General features: G+C 44.7%; 2 protein-coding genes across 2 annotated transcripts; both read right to left on the reverse strand.

The window, feature by feature from the left end:
* Positions 1-6,430: 6,430 nt before the first annotated feature.
* On the reverse strand, positions 6,431-7,777 carry LOC128586497 (zinc finger protein 621-like). Its single transcript, XM_053592305.1, has one exon. It carries the CDS (start codon positions 7,760-7,762, stop codon positions 6,443-6,445), a length of 1,320 nt encoding a protein of 439 aa, XP_053448280.1. The 5' UTR covers positions 7,763-7,777; the 3' UTR covers positions 6,431-6,442.
* A 9,773-nt stretch (positions 7,778-17,550) lies between these two features.
* On the reverse strand, positions 17,551-19,078 carry LOC128586498 (adenylyl cyclase-associated protein 1-like). The gene has a single exon (XM_053592306.1). It carries the CDS (start codon positions 19,040-19,042, stop codon positions 17,618-17,620), a length of 1,425 nt encoding a protein of 474 aa, XP_053448281.1. The 5' UTR covers positions 19,043-19,078; the 3' UTR covers positions 17,551-17,617.
* Positions 19,079-19,831: the final 753 nt, after the last annotated feature.

Here is a 19,831-nt window from a genome sequence, read left to right on the forward strand (position 1 = left end):
GAAGTTGGAGTTTGATCAGAAGTTTCTGAGTGAATATACGTTTGTAGTAGAGGATTCGTTGGTCAGTATCGGGGATAGGTCTGAGAATATCCTGAAGAGCTGGTTTGGTTGTGGCAAATTTCTTCAACATATGAATGTCGTTAAAGTATTTAATTTCTCCATCATAAATGAAACTCACTTTAGCTGGATACAAGATCCGGGGTTGGAAGTTATTTTGCTTTAGGAGATTAAAAGTCGATGACCACCGTCTTCTGGCTTGAAAAGTTTCAGCAGAGAGATCTGCACTCATTCTAATATTCTTCCCTTTGTAGGTAATGGATTTCTTCCATCTGGCTGCTTTGAGAATTTTCTCCTTCATATTAACTTCAGTGAAGTTAATTATGATATGTCTGGGGGATGTCTTATTGGGATTGAGTCATGCTAGGGTTCTGAAACTGTCTGCTATCTGAATTTCAGAATCTCTTGGCATGTCTGGAAAATTCTCTTTCATAATTTCATGGAGAAGAGCCTCTGTGCCTAGTGAGGCCACTTCATCAGTTTCAGGGATTCCAATGAGACAGACATTAGCCTTCTTCAAATTATCCCAGAGCTCTCTGAGAGAATGATCCATGTTTGCTCTCCATTTCTCTTCCTCTTTGATAGTTTGGGAGCGTTCAAATGCTTTGTCTTCAATGTCAGAAATCCTTTCTTCTGCTTGCTCCACTCTGTTACTGAGGGATTCTACTGTATTTTTCAGATCTTTGAGGGCTGGAAATTCTTGCTTCAGTGCGTCAAAAATCTTTGGAGGTTTTGTCTTTAAATTCGTTAAATTCTTGAGACAACTTTTGAATTTCTCTTCCAATTTCTAATTCTAACTTTTGCTGTTCGAATTTCTAATTCCAAATTTTCCTCCATTTTTTAAATCTGGTTTGCAATCCAAATTCTGAATTTGATTTCTGACATCTCGGCCAGCTGTTTATGAATGGGATCTTCAGTTACATCTGCCATATCTTTCCTTGGGAGGCGGGGTTGATCTATTCTGGTTATTCATGTTACCAGAGTTTTTCCACTGATTCTGCCCCATGATTGTTTTACAGCGTTTGATTTTTCCCCTGGAGCTTTGTCAAGGACCCGTACAGTGCTATGGCCTGAGAAACTGGGGACCTGTTTTGTGTGGTGGGGCTAAGTGGTTCTGTCTTGTTTGTAGCTGGTAGCTGTTTGACCCTAGTGAAACAGTTACTCTGGGTTGAAGGCTCAGCTGTGGAGAAATACTATCAATTAAGTCACCCTGCCCCTCACAGGCAACAATTGGAAAAGAAAAATCAAACCTTCCTACAACCACACCCCCAGGGCACCACCTGAATAGTCCTCGGGTGATTGGCTCAGTTCAAAAGGTCCAAATCAATTGTCTCAGTCAGCACATCTCAGGTGGGAGAGTTTAAAATGTCTCTGGCAACTGGATCACAGGGGTCTGGTGACTATTCTGATATGGCTTGCTCCAGTGCTGCGTGGAGTCAAGAGAAGCCACCCAGCAAACATATCAGTCTGGGAAGGTTGATGCCTCCTTCCCCACCTTGCACCTCTGTCACACCCAGTCACTGATAGCCCGGCAGTTGGCTTACCCAGTTGCCTGTAGTGAACAGATACTCCAGGGGTTTGCACCTGCCTGAATCACAGGGAAATCTATTTCTGATCATCTAGGCTGCTACGCTCTGCCTCTATCTAGCAGGAGGAGGTGAGGCCTGACTACCTGAGGCACTTGATGGAGGCTGGGGGGTGTTCATTCAGTTCTAGACCCGCCTCTGATGGATGTTACTGACAGAACAGAACAGAACAACTTTGTGGGACTTTGTTTCTGTCCCTGCTAAATTCCCCTGCAGAAGAGAAGCTGCTTTGAGTTCCCAGAGCCTGCGCCTCAGGCCTTGTCTTCACTCCTGCAGGTTTGTATTCGGTTACCTGTCAGTTCTAGCTTCCTGCCTTCCTTTATCTATAGGCTGATAATCCCCTGAGGGCCGGGTGCATCTTAGGCTCAGTAAAGCGGTCCTCTGGGTCAGCCCCGCCCTGGGAACTTCTCCGGCCTGTGAGTGCGTTTCTAGTCCCTGCGCTCCACCCAGGTCGGTACCGCCTCAGGCAAACCCTTTACTCACGGGGCTTGCATTTCCGTCTCAGATCTATTCCCATGGTGGTTGCCACCTGAGTAGATGCCTGGCCTCCTCTGGTTGCCAGGGAGACAGGGGATGTGGCTTCAGAACATCCAGGAGTGAGCCGTATTATTGCTAAAAGACAGCTGCTGCTCTGCGGCTCAGGGCACTGCTGCTCCGGCGTGGTTCCCTCTCAGCCGACCATCCTCTCCTCGCTCCCGTGCCCCGGAGTCAGCACTGAACAACTGCAGTTTAGGCACTGTCCACACCCCTTGAGAAATCACCCAAGAATCTGGACTCCTGGGGCACAGGCCTCCAGACCTCAGAGTGAGAGTGGAGGGGAGTGCTGGGAGCTCAGAGTTGCAGGTAGAGAATATATACAGTTTTATGCCTGGCAGGAGAATGCCGTGGCACCGTAGTAGGGGAGGTCGGTCCAGTTTTTAGAGGGTCTCTCCCATGGAGTGTAGTGGGAGGACCTTTGAACTCTGCTCGTTTGTTTGTGGGGCACTCCAAGGCATTCTCATGGGGAAGGGGACTCCCGTCCACTTGGTGATGGATTTTGTACCTTTTGTTTGTATCCTTGGGGTTGCAACTTGCCTCAGCGGGGTTGATATGCGTTCTTCAAACTTCTCTCTTGGTGCATCTCAAATCCACCAGGTTACTGCTAAATTTCTGTCCTTTAACTCTCCTTCTGGACGGGTGCCTCTGTGGATAGCTGCGTTCAGTCAGCCATCTTGTCTCCGCCCTGCGCCCCGCCCCCCCCAAAATTTTCATTTATAGTATTCTCTAGTATGGCTTCCATTCCCCTGGGCAGTCTTCTTCCCCTTCTGGGATACCTATGACTCGTATGTTTGAACGCTTCATAAAGTCCCATAATTCTGTCAGTGAATGTTCTGCTCTCTCTCTTCTTTTCTGCCTCTTTAACTATCTGAGTTATCTCAAGAGCTTTGTCCGCTACCTCTGAGATTCTTTCTTCTGCATGGTCTAATCTGTTATTGATACTTTCTACTGGATCTTTAAATTCCCTAATTGACTGCTTCAGTTCCTTCAGCTCTGCTATATCCTTTCTATATTCTTCAAATCATTTATCTCTTATTTGATTCTGTTTTTGGATTTCCTTTTGGTTATTTTCTACCTTAACAGCAGTTCCCTTCATTGTTTCCATGATTTCCTTCATTGTTTCCATCATCTGTCTTGTAAATCCCCTTTCTGTCACTTCTAACATTTCTTTATAGGTGTAGCTACCTGTATTTCTGCAGTAGCTACCTTGCGGTCCCTTGGGGGTGGTGGTGCTCTGGACTGGTTTTTCATGTTGCCAGGGATTTTTCTGCCAATTCTTTCTTATGAGTGATTTCTTTTATCTGTTTCCTTGCCCTAATTTTCCTTTCACTTCCTCTTGCTCTTTAAGTTTCTGTGCCTCTGGACCAGGGTTTCAATGAGTCCTACAGGACCAGAAGGATGAGAAGGTTGAAGAGCAAGAAGGGAAAAAAGAAAAAAAGGAAAAAAGAGAAAGTAGAGGGGGTGTGAAAAGGGAATATTGACAAAAAGAAGACGGGCACATAAAGAGGGAGACAGAGGTGTATAGTAGGGTACTTTGACCCAACCTTAAACCCCCCCCAACTTCTGGGGGTGCCAGGTTGAGTGGTTCACTGGAGGTCAGCAGCTCTTTGCTAGCCTGTTCGGACACAGTACCCCACCTCCACCAAGTAGAGAGGAAAGATATAAAATGCTATAAATCAAACAGAAACAAGCAAACAGAAAACTTGATGGGATAAAATTGGGGGAAAAACCAAATAATAGGGGTAGAAACACTAGCAAAAATGAAATTCTAATTGTTGAAAAAGGCAACAATAGGAAATTATATTTAAACTAGAAAAATGAAGAAAGAAAAGAAAAAAAAACTCTATAGGGAAAATGTTGAAATTAAAAAACAAAACAACAACAAAAAAACCCCAAAACAAAGCAGTATAAATATTGCCTGGGCAACAAGTGATCTTCTGGGATATGAGATATTAATCACAATGCTGATACACCTGTACGAGATGGAGACTGGAGGCCTCTGCTGATTTCTCAAACCCAGCAGGGTGGAGAGCCTAAAGTGGAGACCCTAAATCTCTCCTCAGCCCACATAAAAGGCACTTTAAACTGCTAAACTTGGGTAAGCAGAAGCTTTCCCAGGAAAGTACTTGTCACTGGGATCACTCCTGAAGTGGCTATCCACTTAAACAGTGTGCCAAAGCTGATCTTGCTTGTGCCCCTCAGGGCTAAGGCTGCAAGGTGTCTCAGTCCCCACCTTTAGGCTGCTCAGTCACTAGATTACTAGCTCCTACCCGATCCTTGCTGTGTGACCCTGAGGGTGGAACTTGCCAGGGCACTTCTCCCACAATGGCTGTGTGCGGCCAACAGCTGAACACTATTAGCTCCATCTGCCTCAGCGGCTCAGTCTGGGACCCTAGATTTAAAGTCCTCCGCACTCTTGCCCAAATTCTCCCAAAGTAGTTCAACTGAGTGCCAAGTCCAAAAAAACCAAAGCAGCTCACAGGTAAGGTCTTTCCAGTTTGCAGTCTCACTGCTGCAGTACTACAGCTGCCAGCAGGATTAGACTGAACAAACACATGCAACCACTTGCCAGTTTTCCACTGTTTTTGTTTTCCTCCTGGGGTCCAAAAGTCTCTCACTGACTCTCTGTGTTCTCAAAGGGATGTTTAAGGGCAGATCCCACCAGCCAGAGATGCCTGGAGTCTTGTCTCCCCAGACTCACCGTGCCCAGTTGTAAGGAAGCTGTTACTTGGCCGTCTTGCTCCTCCTCACAAATGCATTTTCATTATAAAATATCTGTTACTGTGAGAAACTCTTGAAACATGGTTGAATAATGTATAAAAAATTATTTCTAGCTTTGAAGAATCAACTGTTCCTACAACAAAAGATCAAGTGAAATAATAAGCACACACAAAAAATAACTAGCTCTCAAGCATATGGCTATAGATATAGTTAGTTTCAAGAAAGCTTGAAATAAGAAGAAAAGTATACTAAGGTTGGGACTTAAACTCAGGCATCACAGATAAAATGGAGACATTTCATGTTTACTGGGGCTTCATACATCAGGGCTTGGTCATAGCTCAGTTTTTTTGAAAATAGAAATTGTGGATATAAATAAGGAAGGGCAAGAACTTCCTCCTAAAGACCAGAAAAAAATTAAAATTAAGTCTATTGACTTATTCCCACTTTCCTCTGGATTCATCGGTCCTTCTCTCACGCTTCCCTTCCCCTGCGATACACGCCCTCTGCCCTGCCCAGCTTTGATCATCTAAAACTGACCAGCATTTTAGCTTCTGTAATTCTGATGATGTTTGAGAAGAAAACCAGCAGTATAGTACATCTAGATTTCTCTGATTTACTAGTTTAGTGGCTTTGCAAAAAAAAAAAAAAAAAATTCCTAAACACATACTGATTTCTAGAAAAGCTTAAGCAGTAGCTAGTATTAAATCAAGTCTATTACCAATATAATAGACTCCACAGTTTTATTGCACCTTCCTTTATAGGTATTTATTATATATTATTTTATTGTTTATTTTAAATGTATTACATTTATAAATAACTATTTATAGTTATTTTATTACAAACTATTTTCAAAAAAAACATATAAGTTATTATTATTATTATTTTTTCCAAGGAAAAATACCTTTCATGTTTAAAGACATGATTGTTTACAATTGCTATCAATCACATAAATGATTGCTATCAATGCATACTTTTCTTTTTTACTGTTATTTCACATTTTTTGCATAGATATGTAGAATCCTCAATGATCCATGCCAAGGGCAACACAACTTCAGCTGTATAAACACACCTCCTAGCCACTGGCTCACTGAACAATCTGCATTGATTTCTAAAGTTCATTGCTGGAAACCTATCCTAATTCTCTAATTCTCTACTCCCACAGGTCTTGCATGCCTCCTTCTGTTTCTTCCAGGTTGCTTCTCTCTAATCACAATGTCCTAGTGCAGAGATGTCCTCTTTCCCAGACTCCCCTAACAAACAAAAGTGTCCTCTCAGCACTTCTAACACCCCAACAACCCTATGATGCAGATATAGCCACCACTGCTCAAGGATGATAGTGACCAATGCAAAGGTTAAGTATTTCCATTTTCTACCCAGAAGAGAATATATTATATAAATACAATCTTTAAATGTATATAGATTACAATGAAGTTTATGCTGAAAGAGTTGTAACAAACGTAAGGTGGGGGAAAAATACAAATGCAAGATAAATTAGTTTGAAGATTTGTTGGGTAACAGCCATAGGAACACCGAGATAAAGCTCATGTGGGGTGAAAAGAAGGGGTCAGAATAATAGAGGAAGGCTTCACAGTGGGAGTAAGACTCTGGAAGACATGTACTATTTGGGTGGGTGAAGAAGGTATTCCAGATGTGGGCAGCAGCATGAACAAAGGCCCAGAGGTAGGAATGAGCACAGCATGTGGAAAGGTGAGTGAAGGCACAGCCACAGCTGGAGCAGAGCATGACCCCTGGAGAGGAATAGGAGATAAGGCCAGAGAGGGGCACTGGGGACCGACCACAGGGGGCCCAAGAACCTTGATGGGCTTCTTCTCCACAGGATGTAATTTCTGATGCTGAACAAAACTTCCATACCATTTGAAGGCTTTCCCACACACCTTACATTCATAAGGCTTCTCCCCAGTGTGAACTCTCTGGTGCTGTAAGGAGGCTATTTTCTGAGTGAAGGCTTTGCCACACTCCTTACATTGGTAAGGTTTCTCTCCAGTATGTATTCTCTGATGGACAATAAAAAGGGACCTACAACCAAAAGCCTTCCAGCATTCCTTACATTTATAGAGTTTCTCCCCTGTGTGCAATCTCTGATGCTGAAGGTATGCTGCACTCCTACGGAAAGCCTTTCCACACTCCTTACATTCGTAGGGCTTCTCTCCGGTGTGGATCCTCTGATGTTGAGTTAAGGCTGTGTTGGAACTCAAACCTTTGCCACACTCCTTACATTCATAGGGCCCTTCTCCAATGTGGTTTTTCTCATGTACAATACAGTCATAGCTGGACTTAAAAGCTTTGCCACATTCCTTACATTTAAAGGACCTTTCTCCAGTATGACTCATCTGATGCCGGATAAGTTTTGAGTTATATCTGAAGATTTTCCCACATTCTTTACATTCATAGAACTTCATTCCACCTCGAAGTATCAGATTTGGATTTAGACTAAAAGTCTGCCGCACTGCCTTGCTTTTAAAATCAAAGTACTGAGAACTATTTCTGCAAAGTCCTCCTACTGGCGCTCTGTGCAACTCTATTTCTTCAGAAGCCTCCTCCTTTACAATTGGCTCTTCATTCATGATCCAGGACTCACCATCTGCAATGATGCCTTTCAGAACCTCTGTGTCCCAGGGATCTGAGCCCCATGGTGCTTCCCCTTTCTCAAGCTGGGAGATTAGAATGGGTTTGAGAAATGGAAACCCTACCAGGGAAGCTACATTCACATAATTCTCCAGCATCACCTCCCTGTACAGGGCCCTCTGCACAGAGTCCAGACTTGCCCACTGATTCTGGGTGAAGTACACAGCCACATCCTCGAAGGCCACTGACTCCTGAGGCCAAGTTGTTTGGAGCATGGCTGTTGTCCCCTGCCTTCAAGCACTGTCTTCTGGGTTTGGAAAAGTGGGATCCGGCCGCAGGAGGTTGTCAGGACAAGTTCTTTAGGGCAGAAAAGATGATTGCGCTGCCGTAGTAAGCAGGTGGGCCTGGATGCTAGAAGGCCGCGCAGCCACCTCGGGCGGCTTCGGCGAGGCCCAGATACCCAAGCTCCAAGCGAGGGACAGGCGGGCCACCATTAGGACCAAGTTCAGGGGCAGGGATGTGACAAGCCACCAGTCTCTGACGGCCACATATAAATTATTTTAAATAACTTTCTTAGGAAAATATTTTAGTGAGCCATATCTGGTGTTAAATACAAATTATTTAGGATGTTTCTTGCCAACATCCTATATTGTGGACAGATTACTTCCCAGGTCTTACACGTCATGTTCCATTAATACTTGGCAGTGTCATAGTGACTTTCTTATTAAGGTTCATATTTAACTCATGGTAAAATGTGATTCTAAGATCCATTTTTTGTTACTGTGCTACTAATGATTCCACATTTAGGTAATTATTAAAACCCATTTAAAAATAAGTTTTCCTAAGAAGGGTCACTTTAAAAATAAAATGCTGAGCGAGGGGCAACATCTGTCTAGAGATGTGGCTGAGTGGTAGGGCAGAGGAAGAAATATTGATGCCTGCCAGAGACCTCACAATGACAAAATTACAAAGCAGAGACAGAGAGAAAAAGAGGAGAAGAAGGTATCAGTGAGGTTCAAACCCAGAGGCTCAGAGCGTGGTCAGGGGTAGATCCCTTTTCCTTTCTACACTCTTTTGGGATCAGCAGGCTACCAAGTTGCTTGGAAGCTTTTCCATCCCATGAGCCGAAGTGCTGCTGCAACCGCCAAATTGTGGGGACGGCTTTGTGATCCTAGAGCTTGGACATTCTGTGCAAAGTTGCCCTCCAGGGAAAGAGTAAGACACAGAGCCAGCTTTCCTCCATGGAGACTCTTATACTCCCCATCCTAGCCCTGCCCACTGCAACTGAGAGAGCAGTTTGAGCCACGAATTTGGCAACTGGCCACCGCTCCCCAGCTGGCATGTCCTCACCCCCAGGTTTCTACAGAGAGTGGGACCCAAGCCTGTCCCCTTGAGGACCTGCAGTGGACCTGGATAGCCCGAACTGGGAGCTCCCTGGCATTTCACATGCCAGTGGGTCAGACTCAAAGATGGGATCCCATGCTCCCAGGTCTCAAACAGGTTCTAACAGACACAGGTGGGAGGGATATATATGGGAGCTTGACTTGGGAAGTGAGAGGCCCAGATAAGTAGAACTGATGGGAGAATGCTGTGGGGTTCCAAAAAGGAACGATTTGTGAGAGCACTCCCACACCCCCACAGGGAAGCCATGCTGTCAGACTAGGGCTGGTCCTCTGGCAGGGATGGCCCAAGCCTGCGGGGCCACAGCAACTGACTGTGGTACTTTCAGGCATCCGTATGTAACTTTCAGACACTGAAGGGCAGGGGTAACACAAGCGAAGCAGAGCTCCCTCCTAGTAGCCAGTCGAAGAATTGTGGCCCCTTCTTTATCACCCCTTCCTGGCTTGCAGAGCCTGCCTCAGCTCTCCTCCCAGGAGCCCCCACCCATCCCCAGCAAGGAAAATTACATTTAAGCCCTGCCAGGACCTTACAAACCTTCCAGGCTTAGCAAACCTGACTACTTTTTTTTTTTTATTGCTGGGGATTCATTGAGGGTACAATAAGCCAGGTTACACTGATTGCAATTGTTAGGTAAAGTCCCTCTTGCAATCATGTCTTGCCCCCATAAAGTGTGACACACACCAAGGCCCCACCCCCCTCCCTCCTTCCCTCTTTCTGCTTTCTCCCCCCATAACCTTAATTGTCATTAATTGTCCTCATATCAAAATTGAGTACATAGGATTCATGCTTCTCCATTCTTGTGATGCTTTACTAAGAATAATGTCTTCCACTTCCATCCACGTTAATACAAAGGATGTAAAGTCTCCATTTTTTTTAATGGCTGAATAGTATTCCATGATATACGTATACCACAGCTTGTTAATCCATTCCTGGGTTGGTGGGCATTTAGGCTGTTTCCACATTTTAGCGATTGTAAATTGAGCTGCAATAAACAGTCTAGTACAAGTGTCCTTATGATAAAAGGATTTTTTTCCTTCTGGGTAGATGCCCAGTAATGGGATTGCAGGATCAAATGGGAGGTCTAGCTTGAGTGCTTTGAGGTTTCTCCATACTTCCTTCCAGAAAGGCTGTACTAGTTTGCAGTCCCACCAGCAGTGTAAAAGTGTTCCCTTCTCTCCATATCCACGCCAGCATCTGCAGTTTTGAGATTTTGTGACGTGGGCCATTCTCACTGGGGTTAGATGATATCTCAGGGTTGTTTTGATTTGCATTTCTCTAATATATAGAGATGATGAACACTGGAAGATATTGGCCTGGGGAAAGACTTCATGAAGAAGACTGCCATGGCAATTGCAACAACAACAAAAATAAACAAATGGGACTTCATTAAACTGAAAAGCTTCTGTACAGCTAAGGAGACAATAACCAAAGCAAAGAGACAACCTACACAATGGGAAAGGATATTTGCATATTTTCAATCAGACAAAAGCTTGATAACTAGGATCTATAGAGAACTCAAATTAATCCACATGAAAAAAGCCAACAATCCCATAGATCTATGGGCAAGAGACATGAATAGAACTTTCTCTAAAGATGATGGATGAATGGCTAACAAACACATGAAAACCTGACTGCTTTTGCTGTGGTCCCAGCCTGAGGCACTAAGAGCCCTTCCCAAGGAAACACAGCTGGTTATAGGCGCAAAAGAGCATCTCTGAAATTGGCTCTTTCTTGCAATCAAGAGAGTACAGCTCATTACAGTATCTAACAACTCAGTCGAATGGGGCATGGCCGAATCTTACTCACAAGCATCAACCACCATCTCAGACATAGAGCTGAGGTCCCAGTACAATGCCAAATACAATTCACACTGCCAGGAGGAGGTGAAGAGAACAGGACAGAAGAACCTGTGGGGACACTGCATTATAAAAGAGAAACAAAGTTACAGGCAGCTTCTTCAGTGAGGCGTCTTCCTCTTTCCCTGTACAACTCTGGGCTATTCAGGGAGCTCTCAGAGTCCGGGCAGAGACATTGCACTGCAGAACAGGTGAAGCCCAGATCTGGGGCCCCCCAAACCCCAGGAGCCTGCAACCAACATCACCCTGGCTGCTCTGGCACATGGGGCCAGGTTTGCACAGGATCCAGCCTTCCAGCAGTGAACAGCAGTAGCCTTTGCATCACCCCTGCCATTCCAGGGCAAAAACAGATGTTCTACTGTGTCATACCCAGTGACTGGGGGTTGAGCATGCCTCCTCCCTGGCATGGGAGCTGAACAGAGAAGCCTCAGGTGCCACAGGCACCACCTGAGAAGTTTGGGGTGAATGCCTCAGCCAGTCCTAGGGATGGTATGGAACCTTGATCCTGCAGCATGCACACACAGACCCTAGGTCCACTGAGAAAACCCTGCCTGTGTGACTGGGTACCCGCAGTCCCCATGGTGGTGGAATAGTACACCATAGGGGCAAGTATGCCCCAGAAATCCCCAGAGCCAGCTCTGAGGCTCTTGCTGTTCCCAAGGCTAAAACTCTGCCCCTGTACCACAGAGCCTCTGCCGACTCCACCCCTGAAATTCCAAAGTTGGACCTGAACCCCAAGACCCCATGAATGAGTTCCCACCACTATCAACTGGGCTGACAGAACCTCCCTACAGTCCACTACTTCATTCGGGACCTCTGAACCCTGAGCAGATATCACTCATGGACTTGGTCCAAGAGCATCCCCAGCAAAGAAAAACAGGAGCCCTGCAACCCCATTCACCCAGAGGTGAGACAAGAGGAGCCAGATGAGAAGAAACCAGCAACAGAAACCTGAAAACATGAAAAACAAAATCATTCTACACCCCAAGGAAACATAATGGAGCTACAGTGGTGGACTCCACCCATAAGGAAATTGCTGAAATGAAAAACAGAGAAAGAATTCAGAACATGGACAGAAACTAAAATAAAGGAATCTAGGAGAGAGTTGAAAAGGAACAAAAAGAAGCCAAGAACACATTTTAGGAAACCAGTGAAAAAGTGAGTGTCGCTATAGATCTAGACACCATAAGGAAAGACATAAGAGAACTTAAGGAAATGAAAGAGCCTGTTAGGGAATTTAAAACACAGCACAAAGCTTTTACAACAGGCTTAACCAGGAAAAGAAAGAATCTCAGGGCATGGAGACAAGATAACCCCATCATTCAAAGAGCAGCAAAGAGCATGAGAAAGACCAGGGGAGTAGCATGGAAGTGTGTGCAGTGAACTGACATTGGAAGTGACAATGTGTGCAGTGAACTGACAGTGGAGTTGCAAGTGTCCCTGAGGGAGAAGAAAGAGCAAAGAGCATGGAAAAGTATAGAGGAAAATTTCCCTCATGACACCAGAATTTCAGACATACAGATACAAGGACACTGAACACCAGGAAGATTCATAGCAAACAGCTCATCTCTAAGTCACATACAACCAACCTGACCAATGCCGAAGTAAGGAGAAAACTCCACAAGCAGCAAGATGAAAAACTCAAATGACCTGTGAATGGAAACCCATCAGGCTAACTGCAGACTTTTCACTGGAAAACTGATAAACCAGAAAGGATTGGGCACCTATATTCAACTGAAGTAAACAGAACAACTGCCATCCTATATTGTTTTATTACCCTAACAATATGCTTTATGATCAATGGAGAAACTAAGTCTTTTCCAGACAAGCAAACACTGAAGGAATTTGCCATGACCAGACCGGCTTTGGAAAGACTCAAAACAGCATTACACACAAATGAACAAAACAGATACCTATCAGTGTAAAATCACCTTTAAAAAAATCCAAACCCATACTACTTACACAACAATACTAAAGCAAAGCAATGAGGTGCTACCCAGCAGAGTGAACAGACCAGCATCCCACATATCACTGCTATCAGTTAACACTGACGCACTGGATTCTCCTCTCAAAGGACACGGGATGGCTGAATGGATGAACAAACACAACCCAAGTATCTTCTGGATCCAGGACAAACATCTAAACCAAGAACACACATAGACTCAGCATGGAAGGATGTAAAAAATATTTCACACTAACAAATCAAAAGAAAACAAGTATAGCCATTTGCAAATCACATCAGTTTGACTTTAAGTCAAAAAGAATACCCTGAACCCCATAAATGCATCAATGTACAAAGTCATGATTTAATAAAAAATAATTTTTTTAAAAGGTAAAGAAAAAGGGTCATTACAGAAGCTGACAAAAATGTATACACATTTTAAGAAAGAAAAAACTGTATTAAATTTGTAATACACAAGTCACATTTGTCTTCTGCATTTACAAGAGGGGTTCACTGTGACTTTTATTCATCTTTTTGTTATTGTCTTATACTGAGTATTACAATTTTCTTCTACTTAAAATGTGTACACATTTTTTAGCACCCTCTGCATATAATGGTAAAGGAAGCAACTGAACAAGAAGACACAACAATCTTAAATATATATTTGCTCAACACGAGAGCTTCCAGATACCTGGAGCAAATTTTACTCGCCTTAAACAAAGAAATAGCACCATCATAATTGCCAGGGACCTCGACACCACACTGACAGCCCTCAACAGATCCTCACAGCAGAAAATAAAGGAAAAATGGACTTAAACCAAACTTGAAATCACATGGTCCTGACAGACATTGACAGAACATTCCACCCACATACAACAGAGTACACATTCTTCTCAATAGTACATGAAATATTTTATATGATTGCTTATTTGCTAGGCCACAAAACAGGCCTCAACAAATCCAAAACAACTGAAATCATATCATGTACCTTCTCAGATCACAGTATAATAAAATTACAAATCAATCACTAGACAAACCCTACCCATAGTCATGGATATTAAACAACCTGCTGTTGAAGAATTATTGGGTCAAGAATGAAATAGATAGAAATTACATCTCTGAACTGAATGACAAAGGGTACACAACCATCCAAATCTACTAGACACCAGCAAGAGAAATCCTCAGGGGAAAATAAATAGCCACAAATGCCTACATAAAAAAGATAGATCACAAATGAGCAACTTAATATCACAACAAAGGCCAGAACAAATCTCAGTGAACTGGAAAGAAAAATGCAAAGAACTAACCAAAAAGTTGGTCTCTTGATGATATAAAATCAACAGACCTCTTCCTAGAGAAAGGACACAAATAATCTCGATCAGAAATGAAAAAGGTGACATTACAACTGGTACCACAAACAAAAAACATTATCCATGCATACCATGTAAACCTCTATGCACATAAATTAGAGAGTACAGAGGAAATGGACAAGTTTCTGGAAACACACAACCTTGCCACACTCCACCAGGAAGAAGCAGAAGTTCTGAACAGAACAATGTCAAACAGTAAGATTGAAACGGGGGAGGAGACAAGATGGCTGACTGAAGCCAGCTTTCCACAGAGGCTCCTGTCCAGAAGGAGAGTTAAAGGACAAAAATTCAGCAAGTAACCTGGTGGATTTGAGCTGCACTAAGAGAGAAGGTTGAAGAACGCACGTCAACCCTGCTGAGGCGAGCTGCAACCACAAGGATACAAACAAAAGGTACAAAATCCATCAGCAAGCGGACGGGAGTCCCCTCCCCCATGAGAACAGCTCAAAGTGCCCCCACAATCAGGCAGTGTTCAAAGGTCCTCCAACTACACTCCACAGGAGAGACCCTCTAAAAACTGGACCTACCTCCCCTACTAGGGTGCCAAGGTGTCCTCCTGCCAGGCATAAAACTGTATAAACTGTATATAGTCTCTACCTGGAATTCTGAGGTCCCAGCGCTCCCCTTCACTCACACTGAGGTCTGGAGGCCAGTCCCCCAGGAGTTCAGAGTCTTGGGTGATTTTTCAAGCGGTGTGGATGGGGCCTCGACTGCAGCTGGTCGGTGCCGGCTCCGGGGCATGGGAGTGACGAGAGGACGGTTGGCGGAGAGGGAACCGCACTGGAGTGGCAGTTCCCAGAGGCACACTGCGACAGCTGTCTTTTGGTGACAATATGGCCAGGCATTAAACTGTATAAAGCTGTGTGTGTTCTCTGCCCGCAGCCCCAGGCTCCCAGCACTCCCCATGCTCCCCTCTGCTCTCGCTCCAAGGTCTGGAGGCCTGTCCCCTAGGGGTCCAGACCCTTGGGCGATTGCTCAAGGGGTGTAGACAGTGCTGGGCTGCAGCTGGTTGGTGCAGACTCTGGGGTACGGGAGCAGAGAGAGGACGGTTGGCCGGAAGGGACATACATGGAAGCAGCAGTTGCCTGAGCCATAAAACAGCAGCCCTCTTTTGCTAGCAATACAGCTCACTACCGAATATTCTGAAGCCACACCCCCTGTCTCCCTGGGCAACCAGAGACTCTGAGTTTGCCTGAGGCAACTCCAACTTCCAAACCGGGGAAACTCCCAGGGCGGGGCTGACCCAGAGGTCCGCTTTACTGAACCTAAGACGCACCTGGCCCTCAGGGGATCGTCAGCCTATAGACAATACAAGAGCAAAGACAAGCTGATTTGGAACTCAATTCAGCTTCCGCAAAGTTGTTCTGTCAGTAACATTAGTCAGGGGTGAGACTGGACCTGAGTGAAAACCCCCCAACCTTCATCAAGCGCCCAAAGTTGTCAGGCCTCACCTCCTCCTGGTAGAGAGAGGCAGAGCGCAGCGGCCTGGCAGACTTCCTTGTGATTCAGGCAGGTGCAAACACCCGGAGTACCGGTTCACTACAGGCAACTGGGTCAGCCAACTGCAGGGCTATCAGTGACTGGGTGTGACAGTGGTGCAAGGTGGGGAAGGAGGCAGCAACTTTCCCAGACTGATCTATTGGCTGGGTGGCTCTCCTGACTCCACGCAGCACTGGAGCAAGCCACACCAGAGTAGTCACCAGACCCCTGTGATCCAGTTCCCAGAGACCTCTTAAACTCTCTCACCCAAGACAGGTGCATACTGAGACAATTGATTTGGACCTTTTGAACTGAACCAATCGCCTGAGGACAAATCAGGTGGTGCCCTGGGTGCACGGTGGTAGGAAGGTTTGATTTTTCTTTTCCAATTGTTTGCCGGTGGGGGGCGGGGTGCCTTAATTGCTGATATTTCTCGCCAGCTGAGACTTCAATCCAGAGTATCTGTTTCACTAGGGTGGAACAGAAACCAGCTGAAAACAAGACAGAACCACTTAGCCCCACCACACCAGACAGGGCCCCAGTTTCTCAGGCCACAACACTGTACAGGCCCTCGACAAAGCCTCAGGGGAAAAAATCAAAGGGAGTAAAACAACCATGGGGCGGAATCAGAGGAAAAACTCTGGTAACATGAATAAACAGAATAGATCAACCCCCCCCCCACAAGGAAAGATATGGCAGATGTAATTGAAGATCCCATTCATAAACAACTGGCTGAGATGTCAGAAATCGAAGTCAGAATTTGGATTGCAGACAAGATTAACAAAGTGGAATTAGGAATTTGAGGAGAAATTCAAAAGTTGTCTCAAGAATTTAACAAATTTAAAGACAAAACCACCAAAGACTTAGACACACTGAAGCAAGAATTTGCAGCCCTCAAAGATATGAAAAATACAGTAGAATCCCTCAGTAACAGAATGGAGCAAGCAGAAGAAAGGATTTCTTTTTTTTTTTTTTTTTTAGTATTAACTTTATTCTATTTTCTGTATAACTTTAAGTACATAAAGGTTTATTTCCACAGGCCTCAGGAAATGGGTATAAATCACAGGACTATCTCTCTTCCCACCAAAAAAAGTTGCATATTTTGGTAATTGTTTGTCCAGGGTGGGGGTGGGGCTGAAATTTATATTAGTAATGCTGTGTAAGATTCTTACATAAACTGAGACCTAAAACCAGTCTGCAGGGGAGGTTTTAGTCCTCTGGTTCAGGTGCCTGGACAGAAGCTGTTAAGTTGTTGAGCATGACAGAGAAAAGGAGGCAGTGAAGATGGATGACAGGCACCTAGCAGGTAAAGAGGAAGGAATGCCAGACATCTTGGAGTGATGTGTTGTTTTTCCTTTAAAGACATCTTTAGGGAAAGGTAGGAAGGTGCTAGGCAGGGATCCCAGAGAAAGAAAGAGTCCAAGACACCTTTAATGGCCCTGGATGAAGGGCACTGCTATAGTAGCTGGTACCAAAGAACCTTCTATCTCATGGTTGAAACAGACAGGATGGAATGCAGAATAAAAGGAATGCTTATAGGGAACGATTCGCTTGGAACGCCAGATGGCCAAGCCTCGGCTTTTCATCCAGTTCTACCCTTGCCTTCACTTATCAACATTGAAAAGTTAGTTTGGTTAGAAGAACTGTCTGGAATCAATGCCAGCTTCTACTACCCTCATGCTCATTGTCAGAAAAAAAGATTAACTAGTGTGAACATTCTGATCTGTTAATTCCTAGGACTGTTTTATTCTTCTCAAAGGACTGTCTGTTGGTAGAATAACACCCCCAAAGCCAAAAGCTGAAAGGCACCAGTCCTGCTCCGCAGTTCATTAAGAATGGACTGGTGGTGTGATTGAACTGATATGGAAAGGTTGCACCTTCCTGCACAAGATCAACTGACTTGTCATCCCACCTCAAATCTCAGCCTGAGGTATATTTCAGTGAAGGCAGGTAGCTGTGCTTCTCAGAGTAGAGAAGCAGTTTAAGAGCAGAAAGGTAGAGGAAATCTAGAAAAGAACTGTCTTGATACAGATTTATCCCATGGTGTGAAGGGAGAGGGCAAAGAACCCAGTGGCACTTCGCTTACGCAGCAATTTCTGTCACTGTGGTGACCAACTTCTGCCCATTCCATAGGGTCTTGAACTGCTCAGGGACTGGAAACTCATTAAAGTCACCACTTTCTGTAGGAATGAGGACGTTCATCTCAGACGATTTGGCACTGACTATCTCACAATCCAGGGAATTCTTGCTCAAGTAAGCATGGCAGCCATCTGTTTTGTTGATGGAAATGGTTGGCACTTTACCCATTACCTGAACTTTGACATCCCTACTATTGATTATCTCCACGATGCCCACCATGTCATCAAATACCAGACCAAGTTTCTTACAGTTATCTACTGTAATGGAGTTAATTTTGCCCTTGATTTGCAATGTGGTGTTGACACATTTGTATATGTAAACCACCTGTTTCAGCTCTGTGTCATCAATCACCAGGTTGGAAACATTCTCCTGATTTTCCACTCTCCACTTCTTGCCTTCCAGTTCAAGTAGAGCTGGCTTCTTCTTTGTGGTTGGTTTGGGGGATGGGCTGGTTTGGGGTTTGGGTGCAGAGAATGGCTTGGGGCCACTGCGTACCGGACCACTCTGAGCCTTCAAGGCAGGGTTCTTGTGAGTCTTCATGTCATCAGATACATGTTTTAGGGCATGTGTGATGGTCTCCCCCTGATTAATCTGCGCAAACAATGCTGAACGGGATGTAGAGTCATCAGAGCCTGAACTGGTGGGGACTGGGGGAGGAGGTGGTCCTGGCGGTGGGGGAGGAGGGCCTGATCCAACAGAGGGGCCAGATGGTAATCCACTCAGTTCTTTTGTCACAGGCCCTGTCTTGCTCCAGGACAGTCCAGTGGTATGGAACTCCTTAATGTAACCCTGCAGCTCTATCCATATACTCAAGTAAGCTTTGACCCAGTCTACATGCTTCTTATTCACATCTTTGTACTCCTTGAGGACTCGGTTTGTATAAAACATGGCAGCATCATTCATTTCTTTCACATAGGGACCAGGCTTGGGAGCCATAGCCACCCAGCCCAGGGCCTGGATACTTTCACTGACAGCTGACAAGTGATTGAACAACTTGCTGCCTCGGTTCTTCTCCCAAAAAGTTATCACTTCTTGGATCTGCTCTGAGATGGGTGCCAACAAATCAGAAAGCTTATTACCTGCTGGCTGCTGACACTGAGAGGCTGTAACCAAGACTGCTCGCTCCAACTTCAGACCTGTGTGGACCATCTCCGCATGTTTCTGCACGTCTCCCCAAATTTCTTTACTGATCTTCAAGTACTCTCCCACAGGACCAGCAAGCAGTGAGTCAAATGCTTGCACATATGGAATTGCCCCTTTTGATGAACTGTCTCCATATCTACAGTGCATGTCAGAGGTATGGGATACTGCCTCCAGGCGGCCCACTGCCCTCTCCAATCTTTCTACCAAATTTTGCATGTCAGCCATAATGTACCACCACGGGACTGCGATCAGCTGCTCTCCAGAAGAAAGGATTTCTGACATTGAAGATAAAGCCTTTGAATGCTCCCAAACTCTCAAACAGGAAGAGAAATGGAGAGCAAAAACGGATCATTCTCTCCGAGAGCTCTGGGATAATTCGAAGAAGGTCAATATCCGAATCACTGGAGTTCCAAAAACAGATGAAGTGGCCTCGCTGGGCACAGAAGCCCTTCTGCATGAAATTATGAAAGAGAATTTTCCAGACATGCCTAGAGATGCTGAAATTCAGATAGCGGACAGCTTCAGAACCCCAGCATGACTCAACCCCAATAAGACATCCCCCAGGCATATCATAATTAATTTCACTAAAGTTAATATGAAGGAGAAAATTCTCAAAGCTGCCAGGAGAAAGAAAACCATTACCTTCAAAGGGAAGAAAATTAGAATGACTATAGATCTCTCTGCTGAAACTTTTCAAGCCAGAAGAGGGTGGTCACCGACTTTTAATCTCCTAAAGCAAAATAACTTTCAACCCCAATCTTGTATCCAGCTAAACTGAGTTTCACTTATGATGGAGAAATGAAATACTTTAATGACATTCATATGTTCAAGAAATTTGCCATAACCAAACCAGCTCTTCAGGATATTCTCAGACCTATCCTCCATAATGACCAATCCAATTCTATACCACAAAAGTAAACTCACTCAGAAACTTTGGATCAAACTCCAATTTCCACACTGGCGAAAGGATTAAAAATGCCCACTGGACTTTTGAAAAACTCGATACCCAAAACT

Source organism: Nycticebus coucang, chromosome 5, assembly GCF_027406575.1.
Source record: "Nycticebus coucang isolate mNycCou1 chromosome 5, mNycCou1.pri, whole genome shotgun sequence".
NCBI lineage: Eukaryota > Metazoa > Chordata > Mammalia > Primates > Lorisidae > Nycticebus > Nycticebus coucang.